At 35.8% G+C, this 14,662-nt stretch overlaps 1 protein-coding gene across 1 annotated transcript; it reads left to right on the top strand.

Annotated features, from left to right (window-relative positions):
- Positions 1 to 3,352: 3,352 nt before the first annotated feature.
- Positions 3,353 to 6,915, top strand: LOC142970713 (uncharacterized). The gene is made up of 6 exons (XM_076111133.1): positions 3,353 to 3,513; positions 3,621 to 3,725; positions 3,968 to 4,121; positions 4,235 to 4,467; positions 4,557 to 4,649; positions 5,461 to 6,915. Exons 1-6 carry the CDS (start codon positions 3,429 to 3,431, stop codon positions 5,544 to 5,546), a joined length of 756 nt encoding a protein of 251 aa, XP_075967248.1. The 5' UTR covers positions 3,353 to 3,428; the 3' UTR covers positions 5,547 to 6,915.
- Positions 6,916 to 14,662: the final 7,747 nt, after the last annotated feature.

Below are 14,662 nucleotides of genomic sequence, written 5' to 3'. Positions count from 1 at the left end.
CAAAAACACTGCAAGCCGGAGTGCTATTACCACCATCTACTGGATGCTTTGGAAATTACACACATTCAAGAAAAGACACAATGAAACTTTGAATTATTATTAGAAAGTGTTACCCATATGGATATATAATATGTATATATAGTACTGCAAATACAGTTGAACTAAAACACGTGTGTGTGTGTGTATTTGTGTGTTTGTGTTTGTAGGTCATTCCCTGTCCCTCAGTTTGTGGCATGTTGACACACAATGTCGGCGTATATTATGAAACTAATCGTAGTTATGTTTTGAGTAGGCCTATTGTTTGGTGTAGCCTACATAATGACACGACAGAGTCCAGAACATGTACATAAAAAAGATAGATAATATAAAGCAGGATTCTACAGGTTTGTTTATTTTGGTAGACCGTTGGTGCTGTAACTTTGGGTTTGCATTTGATCTCACTTAACAGAAAAGTACACCAGCTAACTAATCCAAAGTTTATTCATGTAGCACATTTCATCCAGAAAGGCAATTCAAAATACTTTACATAGCGCATTGAACAGGAAATAAATAATGATGAACCACTGTTGTTTCTTGCTTTTTTATGAGAAAAGTCTTTGGTTTGGAGAACACACAATCTTTGGTCTAGTGCTGTCTGTTTCTTTGGATTTTCGCAGTTTGAGTTTCTTTTCAACATGCATGAATCACATTCTGCATGCAGAGGCTTTTAATCGACTTGAAGTCTTATGCAAAAATAAATAAATCAATGAAACAATAGAAAGATCAAAAGCTTTTATGAGCTGGGTAGGGGTGGGATCCTTATTGAATACTGTCAGCTAGTGACAAAGTAATGACAAATGTTTTAATGTACATATAACTTTAAAGGTGCAGTATTTAGACACCACACAAGCTAAATTGCACGAGTGGTGTATTTGACCATGAGTCTGTCTTACGAGTGATCATATATGTAGGTCCATCGGACATCCATCGTTTCCTGTTGCCTGTTTACATTTAAGCTTATTCCCGCCCATGAGATTCAGCTTAACAGCAAACAAAACTTTTAGTTTCACAAAGAAACTTTTGGGTTCATGTTAAAACATTTTCAATCACCAAATCATTTTGCTTGCATGAAACATTTTTTGATTACAGTGTCGATATTTTTACTCTCAAATCTATTCTGTTTTTCGCATAATAACAACACAGAAGTAACCCCATAGAACTATAACTCTTTTAACTTGACACCAATTACTGACTTTTTTATCTATATTTTATTCACCACACTGAAACAGAAAATGTTTAGTTTTCATTTCTGTGTTACCTCAACATGAGTGATGTCCCATTATCTACAGAGTTAGTTTTCTGTGCATTGATAATGAGGATGAGAAGATTGCACAAGGCTGGCTCCTTTATTATCTTGTCAGTCTTTTGTCGTAACGCTAATTTTAACTTCTATAAAACCTTTTTCAAGTCTCGGGCACAAGATAAAAACTCATGTATTTGTGTGTCCACAGAAAAAAACCTTAATTCCACATATGCTTCATCTTTTAGTAAAATTATGAGAATGCAAAAGTGTACTCCAATTAGAACGCATATACTGTGCAATGCTTTAAAGTGAACTCGATTTGACTGTTTGACTGCTGAACTGTAAAAAAAAAGAAGAGTAAAAGACAAGTAAACTAATTTCACTTTAGCGTGATACATCTACTCATACGGAATAATGAAGTGCTGAAAAGTTACCACAGCTCAACTCCAAAAAGTGTCATAATACATCTTCACTGATACAGTAAAGTCACGTCACAGTCTTACCTTTAGTACTTGTAGATGGGTTGTCCAAACTGTACGAGCAGGAAGCAAAGAAACTTGTTATGTTGTTGTGACACTACAGTCACATTATTGAAAATTCTACTTCCCTGACATGCTATGAAACCTGTCTTGGAGTTTGTTGCTTTTGACGATCTCTAAGGAGCAACATTTCTTTGAGGGAGATACTATTTCTTCTGATTCTAACTCTCCTGCAGTTAAAAACCAGAGAAGAAATGGCCTGATCAAAACCTTCTGAGATGTCAGAAAGAGACAAACAATGGACAAATCTTGGCAAATAGATTCACTTTGGCCATCAGATAAACTTTATTTCAGGGATGTCGGCTCAGCCTGACTCATCACATCACGTGAGTTACTTTTCACTTGTTAAATTGGTTTATGTTAATATTGTATCACGATTACAACCGCGTCAACATGGATATATTACTTTTTGGATGTCCTAATTCAACTTTTTTTTTGTAATTTCACTGAGCGACAGCCAGCGGAGGTGTTTTTTCAACATCCGTTTCAAGAAATGAGCACGCATGTGTGTATCTTGCAGAATGATCAATAATTTGTGGTTTTTTCCATCTGTTTTTGTAGCTCATTTTCAATTACGTCATGTTCTTACTGGCAAAAAACATAAAGCTGCATAGTTTCCGATAGATAAGCCACATGGTTCTTAGCTATTTCCCTACTAATCCTGAATGAAGATAAAGGTTTTTAAAAACATGTCAAAGTAGCTCTATTTTTATTATAGATGATAACATTCTGTTTCTAAAAACGTTTATAGTTGAGCAGGCTGCAGCACAAATGTAAAATAATTATCCCTTTTATTTATATCATATCAATCAAATTAACTTCAGTTTTTAATGATTTGTCAAGTAACATCACCAGAATATATATTTTTGTAAAAAATGAAGTGAGAAATATAAAGGCTGTTTGAACAATATCATTATTGTGTAACTCATCAGTGTAGGTTGTAACAGGAGTCTGTGAGAAGGAAGCATTTATCCTCCCTCATGGAAGTAGAATGATAATACAGTGTCTTAGAAAACCCACTGCGCTCATCATTGAAAGGTTTTCTTTGTGAAACGATGTGACTTTAATTATTTTGTCACTAGCTCGTCTGTTATGTTATATGAAGTAGCACAGGTTTGCAATGTATAAAACATTTCTAATCAGAACGCACAATTATTAAACAAATCACAACATGGCAGATAAGAACAATTCACATGTTATGTGTCCATTCTTGATTTTGGAAACAGTAGTTTGACAAAGAAAAAAAAACTTGACTCAAGGTCCAGTTGCCAGCTTTTCCCAATAAGTATGCTGCAAGATTAAAGGGGTTGATAAAAAAAATAATTTGTGAGTTTTTCTCAATCTCATTACAAAGTTTTAAAAGCACAACATTATAATACATTATATTATCACTCCTGTTTATCACATCAAGCCTTAAATGTTTCCAGCAAAAAATAAATAAAAAGGGTTGTTGTGTGAATGAGATTCATGTCATGTTAAAAAAAGCACGTGGGATTGTCAGGTCTTTATAAGGGGGTGATTCAAGTCTGGGGTGTTTTTGTCACACTCTTTGTGGTGTTTCACACCAGGAAACCATAGTGGCACTTGTCGGCTCTGAAATATTGAACATGGTTCTTTTCAAACTGCTTATATTCACTTTAATATTTTACAAATTCATTGTTGATTTGGATGCTAGGAGGTTTTGCCCAAAAGGTAAAGTATGACTTTCTTGTACAAATTTCCCTCGTCATTCTGGATAATGCTGTAGAATATACAAACATTTTTAGCTTTACAATTTCGGCTTATCTTTTTAATCCAAGGTCACAGAGTAGGTAAGATTGGTTGTGAAAAATGCCCCAATGAAGGTTTCCAGCCTGACACGAATGATGCCCAACACTGCAAACCGTGTACAAAGTGTGATGTCGGTAAGTGTTAAAGCTTTGGAATGATGGATTTACACACAAAAAAAACAATACTGTGAGCAATAGCTGAGAAACATACATGATGTTTGACATACTCTAGCTACGCATAATTAATCTGTTATTAGAGACAAAATTTTGCATCAAACTGGTTTTGTAAAAAATTTGGTTCACTTTGTGCTGAAGAAGAAATCTTCTTTTTAAGTCTCATGTGATCTCATGTGAATTCATTTTTGTTGTTGTTGTAGAATCGGGAAGTGATGTTAAAGAGAAGTGCACGAGAGAGACAAACACAAAATGTCAGTGCCGTGGAGAATTTGTTCCCTGGGAAAGTGATTCTTCCTCTTGCAAATGTACAGATGGATATTTCCGTGTCAACTCGCACTGTCAAAAATGGAAAGAGTAAGTCTGCTGTATTAATATGTTTATAAAACTCTGAATATATATATAGGGCCCAACCACGTCTAAAGTAGTTACCTGTTGTTTATGGCTGTATCCTTTATACTTCCCTCTAGATGTAAATGTGGAGTGAAAAATAATGGAACCAAGTCCTCAGATACCATCTGTAGTGAGGGGTGTAGTGATGCAAGTAACAATTACGTCACTACACCCCCCACATCAAACAAAATGGTTTCTCTAATCACACGCTCAACATCCCGCCATCCTCATGAGAGGGCCCATACTCAGAGGATGCATACTAGAACCACCACCACGGCTGCTCCAGGACACACAGCCTACATTGGTACAGGTAAAACATATGCTGCTATCTTTTCATGACACAACCTCATAAAGTTATAAAGCTCATTAAGTAACCTGTAGCTTGCTTGTCTTGCTCAGGTATGGCCCTCCTCATACTTGGAATAATTGGACTTCTTGTACTGACCGCTGTGACCTGCAAGCTGCACATTACTCCTCAACCAGCAGCACCAAGTATGTCGTATGATTTAAAGTAAAGGGATTCTGCACTTAAAGGAAAAATATGACATTTTGAGAAATATTTGTTTTTTGTTTTTTTGCTAAGAGTTATGAGAAAACTGATACCACTCGCGTGTTTCTAAGCTGAATATGAAGCTACAGCCAGCAGGGTGGTTAGCTTAGCTTAGCACAAAGACTGGAAGCAGGGGAAACAGTTAGCCTGGGTCTATCCAAGGTAACACAATCTGCTTGCTGTACTAACACCTTTCAGGCTCGCTAATTCACTTGTCGTTTGTTTAATTCTTACAAAAATCGAAGTGTAAAAACAACGCATCCTGTTGTTGTGGGGGATAAGATGCAGGATGCAAGAGTCCCCATGAGGTTGCCAGAGAACCAGCAGGGACTCAAGGACTCCCGTTAACCGTCTTTCTGCTAAGCTAAGCTAAGCGGCTGCTGGCTGTAGTTTTATATTTGCCACGGAGACAGACATGAAAGAGGTGTTGATCTTCTCATCTAACTCTCGGCAAGAAAGCGAACAAGCATATTTCCTGTCAATTTATTCCTTTGACCATTAAACTCCTTGCGCATGTTAAATTGAAAGACATTATTTCTTGGCAGAAACTCATTGCTATAATGAATATGAATGTTTTTCATTGTTGTAGGACATTTTTGTTCTTTTTAATGGGTCACAGGAAATTGCCCACCTTTGCTCCTTCATTCTTGGCTTTGCGCCATTTACTAAGGACATTTCAAAAGACAAGGAATGTAATTGTGGATATAAAGAGTATATGTTTTAAATCAATTATGCTTTAATTTTTGTTTTCAGAAAAGGACTCATTGTGTCGGAGGCCAGTTGAGGAAAGCGGCGAGGGCAGTTTGTCCTCGCTCAAACTGATCCCAGGGCAGCACTGAGGTCTTAAATGAATCTGTCAACTAAGACTGTGAATTATTGGATCAAATAATCATCATATGAATCATTTCATACCAACCACTTATATTTTCCTTGTATTGTTGGTTTTACATCAGAAAGATTACTTACTGTGGCAGGTGTATGCAGTTTGGTCAATATTTGACTTGTGTTTGTTCTGTTGTAATAGAATATTGTACAAATTATGTGAAAGAGATCACACCACACTCTTTTGTAAACTAACTGTAGTTTACAGTTAGATAGTAAAAGGTAGCTTTTACTACTTCAGGTGTTTTCTTTAGTAAGATAATTAAACTCAAATTTACTTTCTGTGTATCCTTGATATTTAACGGCAGAGATCATGCTACTAAATACCACATGGTATTTTATATTATATCTCGCTAAAATGGGGCAAGTGACACAAGTCTGAGAAATTTTTACAGTATTTACAGTATTGTAGATAAACACATTTTACTATCTTCACGCAGTCTGTCTGTCTCTATTTTTGTCATGTTTTGATGATTCAGTTCTGTTCCACCGGTAGCAGCGAACAGTGCTTTCAGTGGTGTGTGGGGGGAGATCCCCTTGTGCCTCTCTTTCCCATTGAGAGATACTTGCTCTCGTGTTTTTGTTTCAGCCGTTGGAAAGATTGATGTTGTAAACGTACAGACTTTCATGTTGTTCATACCTCACTGGAGACTTTCCCCAGATCAGTACAGTCAAAAGAGTTCTGAAAGCATACCCTCATTATTTCTATTTACTAATGTTACGCTAAGAAATCACATAAACAAGCCTTCAAATCACAGGTGGCTTGGTGTGTATCTGGCTGGCTCTATGTGTCAATACAACAATGTGAAAGTACAGATGTTTTAGGAGTAAAATATGGATGTAAAAGTATGAAAAGTACTCTGCAGAAAAATTTGCAATATTTTACTATATACAATATTACCATATAATAATAAATCACTGGTTTAAACACAATGTGTTGTATTTTTATAAATTCAGTATATATTTGTTTTAGATACAAAATCTTAATCTGGAAAGTAACTATAGATGTCAAATAAAAGTAGTGGATAGTGGAGTTAAAAGTACAATGTTGCCCTCTGAAATGTAGTGAAGTAGAACTATAAAGTATCATGAAATGGAAATACTAAAGTAAAGTAGGCCCACCTTAGACTTGTACTAAGTTTACAGTACTTGAATACATGTACTTAGTAACTTTCTTCACTGTTTAAATAACAAACTAGTTGCTATCTGACTCTTATTGTAAAGCACGTTTTCTGTCAAATATTTTGTCTCTGATCTTTGTTCTCCGTTTTCAAAATGCACTGTAATATCCTGAGAATGTGTGAATAAATATTTGGCCTTAAACTACCCAGTTGAGTCTTTGTATTTGTAACAGAGAGTGTGCACATACCGTACACTGGAAACAGTCCCTGCAGACACTTTCAGTAAATGTCAGTGATCCAGGAAATCTGTGGTTTTTAGAAGAAATATACAGCATGCTAACCAAACCCTTTCTATTTGCAGAAATAGCTGCAACTTAACTCATCGAATAACAAGAATTAATGCCACTAACTGAAAATAGACAATAGATAACGTCCTCCGGGCAGCCATTATCACAAATCATTGTCAAGTGAAAACATCACAAGAATGTAAACCTAAAGGTGTTGTTTGTCTTTGCTTCTTACAGTTTATACGATAAAAACAATTCATAGAGGGTTCCTTTATATTTGTATTTCTATTTGTAATTGTTTATGTAATTGACCTCTTTGTTGAGAGATAAGAAGTGGGCAACAGAGGTCTGGTAAGATTACTTCTTTCTAACTCTACACACCAAGATTCTGTTCTGATCTACCCGATTTCATGAAGCTCCCTCTGCCATGAAAGGTTGTAAGCCTTGTAACTCATGCCCCACATTTCGTAGTATAGCCTCCTGCACAAGACCTAAACCGTTCCCCTTTAAGGCAATACAACATGAAAACTTCTAAGGGGCGATTAACATTTTACTCTATTTTCCATAGTAAGTTCCATTGGTTCTGTGGATGTCAGATTTCAATGGAGATGCCTACTGGAGCCTACTTCTGTATTCAGTACGATCAAATGCCATACCATAACCTTTTGTGGGTTTTTATATTACCACGCTCAGCAACAAGTAGACGTCAACAGCACATCTTCCACCCACCCTCACCACAAGAGTGGGTGATTATGCAGTGCATTGTGAAGCTTTCTACAGCGTCTCCGTCGCCCTTTGTCTCTACACAGTAGCAATTCACACTGCTGAGAACTACGTAAATAAGTATGTCTATGGTTATCTCACATCCTGACGGAGGTTTCAGACATGAGACCGTGTGGTTGTGAGTGAGTGTGAGTGACGGAGGGAGAGATGAATGTAGTGGTGGTACAGATCACATGATGACAATTTGGTGTTACAATACTGTACATTGTACCCTCACCTAAGGCAGGGCTTACCAATGGTGCCACGTAGTAGCTTAACCAATGGCACACCAGTATTAAGTTTGCCGGAGAGTTTTTTTTGGAAATATTGAAATACCCTCATCCACATGACCACACCCAGAATGAACCACAACACACAAAATCTATGCAAATGAAGACCACAGCAAACATCAGACTCTCCCATCAAAAATGTACAGGACCACAAGTCAGGCATCAATATTAATCACTCACTTAAGCAAGCTTTCAGAGTGACCCTGGAGCCCACAACTCCTGGATAAAGCTAAACAGTAGGGCTGCAACCAATGATTGTTTTTATTATTGTCACGACCCGGCTCAAAAAGTCGTAACATGAGGGAGACAAGACGAGTTAAAAGTAATAAATAGACATTTATTTAAAGTACAAACTAACAGACCTAAACTAAACAAATATGTGCAGAGAGGCACCAGCCTTTATAGCTGGGACCAACCCAACTCAGGTGTCGCCCATCAGTGGCCGATTAACATCCTGGAAGACAGCCTGAGAGGAAACAGACCCCTGGTGGAAGGGAGGAGTCGTCACACCCCCCTCCATAAAAACAGTGTTCCCACCAGGAACACCAACAAACTACATACACATTTTAAATTTCACAGATTTCATATTCCAGATTAAAAGTGCATCCCCCCCCCCCCCCCCCGAGCCCTCCAACCAATCTCCACTCTGCAACCCAGCAACTCCAACATGTGGAGAAGCATCTAAGAGTGAGAGTGGATAAGGAAGGAAAGCCAGAGAGCTTACACAGTGATATGGTGAAGCACATGAGGGGAAGCAGGGTTTGCTGCGAGGGCCAGTTCATGCAATGAGCTGCATGAACGAGTGGTGAACAACCAGAACTGGAATTATCATAATTGCCAGCCAACAGAAAGCACCAAACTGAACCATCATAAGCGCTAAGCTGTAGTAGCCTAAAGGTTCCCCTGACAGACATGCAAAGAGGCAACCAGACTACAACTCAGCTCACCCAACCAAGGCATGAGCTGTAGCGCTTATGTTCTTGAAGGCAACAGGCCAAGTTACCAACTTGCCTGTCACCGCACAAATACAAAAACCTGTTCACCACATCCCTCCTTTTATTACCCACTTGCTTACCCTATTAACCATGAATACCTACTGCACACTGTGCAGCAGCAGTCTTCAGGCTCCACCTGCAAGGTAACTGGGTCCAATACCCAGACACCCAACAGGCTGTGCAATGCTCTTGTTACAGAGTCCAGAACATGACCATGATCACCAGAATACAAAACCAGAAACCAAAACATGCAGTTATCAGGAAACACCAGAAACTAGTTTCCCTCAATAAAACCAGGAACAGAATTTAACACCACAGCAAGAGCAGCCCATACACAGCTAACATCACTGCCTCCATGTCCCTCTGACTGCCTAACCAGAGACTAACTAAACTCCCCCCTAGTCTTCAGGTGCTACTTGTGGTGGGTACTTATGCACTAAAACCCGCAGGCCTGGTAAAGCAACCAGGAACTGGCCAGGAACTGGCCACCCACCTGCAGCCTCGGACGTGCCCCTGAGAAAACTGCTCTAACCACTTTCACGCCACACTACAGAAACCCCCCCCAACAACCTCCAAAGGGAGTCCGCTCTTCAGCCTAACAGGGACAGAACAGCAGCAACTTACTCAGTGTATACAGGACCACCGAAACTCTGTTCCGCAAAAACCACCAGCATAGCACATGTTCAGTGACACAAACACTCCTCAGGAACACTGAGCACTACAGCCGCTACAATAACCAAACACAGGAAAACAGCCTACTCACTAAACTCGTCCATGTCTCCCAACAAGCAGATTGCGCAACCACTCAACACATAGCACACAGCCTACAATGCTACAGCTGCTACTAATTTGAATTACTGCAAACACCAGGTCAATCAGAAGTGGACGAGCCGCCATATGACTGCGGTCAAGTCAGCAGACACTCAGATCTCCGTGGTCAACTCAGCAGACACTTAAATTATAGTGCACATATACGCTGAAACTTACGGTAAACGCAACCAAACGGCACAGGACGGGAGCGAGCGAAAGATTTTGCAAAGTTAGCGGAAAGATTAACGTGAAAACTTCCGGTTTTCTACAGACGAACATCCGGTTTTCAAAATAAGATGCCAACAAAGTATACATATTGCATAATGAAATGAGATTAAATGAATTATATTCCAAAAAGTATAAAAAATGATACCATCATCTCGCGAGTTAAAGGGAAAATACACCTGAATTGTGCGTAAAGTGTATTTATTCTTTGATTTGAGGGTTGCTGGAAATTAACAATACCTGACTGACAGTCAATTAAGATGTTTTACGAAGCAAAAACTCTGAACTGAATTTATATCTTCAAATGGCAAATTTCTGAAGTTTTTAAGGTGCTATGAAAATGTTTTTCTCAATAATTCCCCACAATGACCAATGCATATATGTTCAGGACAAAAAAAAGGCTAATATCACAATATTTGAGCTGCTACAAAAATATTTTTCTCAATAATTCCATACAATGACTGATGTATATGTAATCAAGGCATCGTTGACGCCACCCATAGAGAAAATTTGACACTTTTACTGTACCAATTAAGAGATATTTCAAAGTAAAAGTCATACATTTGAATTGAGAAAATATCTAATAAATGGATGTTTGAAGTGTAATAAAAAGTTTTTTCTCAATAAGTCCAGACAATGACTGATATGTATGTGTTGAGGACATCGTTGACTCCACTCACACTGAAAATTAGACATTTTTACTGTACCAATTAAGAGATATTTCAAAGTAAAACTCATACATTTGAATCGAGAAAATATCTAATAAATGGATATTTGAAGTGTAATAAAAAGTTTTTTCTCAATAAGTCCAGACAATGACTGATATACATGTGTTGAGGACGTCGTTGTCTCCACCCATACTGAATATTAGACATTTTTACTGTACCAATTAAGAGATATTTCAAAGTAAAAGTCATACATTTGAATCGAGAAAATATCTAATAAATGGATGTTTGAAGTGTAATAAAAAGTATTTTCTCAATAAGTCCAGACAATGACTGATATACATGTGTTGAGGACATCGTTGACTCCACTCACACTGAAAATTAGACATTTTTACTGTACCAATTAAGAGATATTTCAAAGTAAAACTCATACATTTGAATCGAGAAAATATCTAATAAATGGATATTTGAAGTGTAATAAAAAGTTTTTTCTCAATAAGTCCAGACAATGACTGATATACATGTGTTGAGGACGTCGTTGTCTCCACCCATACTGAATATTAGACATTTTTACTGTACCAATTAAGAGATATTTCAAAGTAAAACTCATACATTTGAACTGAGAAAATATCTAATAAATGGATGTTTGAAGTGTAATAAAAAGTTTTTTCTCAATAAGTCCAGACAATGACTGATATACATGTGTTGAGGACGTCGTTGACTCCACCCATACTGAAAATTAGACATTTTTACTGTCCCAATTAAGAGATATTTCAAATTAAAACTCATACATTTGAATTGAGAAAATATATAATATATGGATATTTGAAGTGTAATAAAAAGTTTTTTCTCAATAAATCCAGACAATGACTAATATACATGTGTTGAGGACGTCGTTGACTCCACCCATACTGAAAATTAGACATTTTTACTGTCCCAATTAAGAGATATTTCAAAGTAAAACTCATACATTTGAATCGAGAAAATATCTAATAAATGGATATTTGAAGTGTAATAAAAACAGTTTTCTCAATAAGTCCAGACAATGACTGATATGTATGTGTTGAGGACATCGTTGACTCCACTCACACTGAAAATTAGACATTTTTACTGTACCAATTAAGAGATATTTCAAATTAAAACTCATACATTTGAATTGAGAAAATATCTAATAAATGAAAATTTGAAGTGTAATAAAAAGTATTTTCTCAATAAGTCCAGACAATGACTGATATACATGTGTTGAGGACGTCGTTGTCTCCACCCATACTGAATATTAGACATTTTTACTGTACCAATTAAGAGATATTTCAAAGTAAAACTCATACATTTGAATCGAGAAAATATCTAATAAATGGATGTTTGAAGTGTAATAAAAAGTATTTTCTCAATAAGTCCAGACAATGACTGATATGTATGTGTTGAGGACATCGTTGACTCCACTCACACTGAAAATTAGACATTTTTACTGTACCAATTAAGAGATATTTCAAAGTAAAACTCATACATTTGAATCGAGAAAATATCTAATAAATGGATATTTGAAGTGTAATAAAAAGTTTTTTCTCAATAAGTCCAGACAATGACTGATATACATGTGTTGAGGACGTCGTTGTCTCCACCCATACTGAATATTAGACATTTTTACTGTACCAATTAAGAGATATTTCAAAGTAAAACTCATACATTTGAACTGAGAAAATATCTAATAAATGGATGTTTGAAGTGTAATAAAAAGTTTTTTCTCAATAAGTCCAGACAATTACTGATATACATGTGTTGAGGACGTCGTTGACTCCACCCATACTGAAAATTAGACATTTTTACTGTCCCAATTAAGAGATATTTCAAATTAAAACTCATACATTTGAATTGAGAAAATATATAATATATGGATATTTGAAGTGTAATAAAAAGTTTTTTCTCAATAAATCCAGACAATGACTAATATACATGTGTTGAGGACGTCGTTGACTCCACCCATACTGAAAATTAGACATTTTTACTGTCCCAATTAAGAGATATTTCAAAGTAAAACTCATACATTTGAATCGAGAAAATATCTAATAAATGGATATTTGAAGTGTAATAAAAACAGTTTTCTCAATAAGTCCAGACAATGACTGATATGTATGGGTTGAGGACATCGTTGACTCCACCCACACTGAAAATTAGACATTTTTACTGTCCCAATTAAGAGATATTTCAAATTAAAACTCATACATTTGAATTGAGAAAATATATAATATATGGATATTTGAAGTGTAATAAAAAGTTTTTTCTCAATAAATCCAGACAATGACTGATATGTATGTGTTGAGGACATCGTTGACTCCACTCACACTGAAAATTAGACATTTTTACTGTACCAATTAAGAGATATTTCAAATTAAAACTCATACATTTGAATTGAGAAAATATCTAATAAATGAAAATTTGAAGTGTAATAAAAAGTATTTTCTCAATAAGTCCAGACAATGACTGATATACATGTGTTGAGGACGTCGTTGTCTCCACCCATACTGAATATTAGACATTTTTACTGTCCCAATTAAGAGATATTTCAAAGTAAAACTCATACATTTGAATCGAGAAAATATCTAATAAATGGATATTTGAAGTGTAATAAAAACAGTTTTCTCAATAAGTCCAGACAATGACTGATATACATGTGTTGAGGACGTCGTTGTCTCCACCCATACTGAATATTAGACATTTTTACTGTACCAATTAAGAGATATTTCAAAGTAAAAGTCATACATTTGAATCGAGAAAATATCTAATAAATGGATGTTTGAAGTGTAATAAAAAGTATTTTCTCAATAAGTCCAGACAATGACTGATATGTATGTGTTGAGGACATCGTTGACTCCACTCACACTGAAAATTAGACATTTTTACTGTACCAATTAAGAGATATTTCAAAGTAAAACTCATACATTTGAATCGAGAAAATATCTAATAAATGGATATTTGAAGTGTAATAAAAAGTTTTTTCTCAATAAGTCCAGACAATGACTGATATACATGTGTTGAGGACGTCGTTGTCTCCACCCATACTGAATATTAGACATTTTTACTGTACCAATTAAGAGATATTTCAAAGTAAAACTCATACATTTGAACTGAGAAAATATCTAATAAATGGATGTTTGAAGTGTAATAAAAAGTTTTTTCTCAATAAGTCCAGACAATTACTGATATACATGTGTTGAGGACGTCGTTGACTCCACCCATACTGAAAATTAGACATTTTTACTGTCCCAATTAAGAGATATTTCAAATTAAAACTCATACATTTGAATTGAGAAAATATATAATATATGGATATTTGAAGTGTAATAAAAAGTTTTTTCTCAATAAATCCAGACAATGACTAATATACATGTGTTGAGGACGTCGTTGACTCCACCCATACTGAAAATTAGACATTTTTACTGTCCCAATTAAGAGATATTTCAAAGTAAAACTCATACATTTGAATCGAGAAAATATCTAATAAATGGATATTTGAAGTGTAATAAAAACAGTTTTCTCAATAAGTCCAGACAATGACTGATATGTATGGGTTGAGGACATCGTTGACTCCACCCACACTGAAAATTAGACATTTTTACTGTCCCAATTAAGAGATATTTCAAATTAAAACTCATACATTTGAATTGAGAAAATATATAATATATGGATATTTGAAGTGTAATAAAAAGTTTTTTCTCAATAAATCCAGACAATGACTAATATACATGTGTTGAGGACGTCGTTGACTCCACCCATACTGAAAATTAGACATTTTTACTGTCCCAATTAAGAGATATTTCAAAGTAAAACTCATACATTTGAATCGAGAAAATATCTAATAAATGGATATTTGAAGTGTAATAAAAACAGTTTTCTCAATAAGTCCAGACAATGACTGAT

The sequence above is a fragment of the Anarhichas minor genome, unplaced genomic scaffold, assembly GCF_050575085.1.
Source record: "Anarhichas minor isolate MPS153535 unplaced genomic scaffold, ASM5057508v1 ptg000043l, whole genome shotgun sequence".
NCBI lineage: Eukaryota > Metazoa > Chordata > Actinopteri > Perciformes > Anarhichadidae > Anarhichas > Anarhichas minor.
The sequence above is the reverse complement of the archived record's forward strand: the minus strand, read 5'-3'. Positions and strand labels throughout refer to the sequence as shown.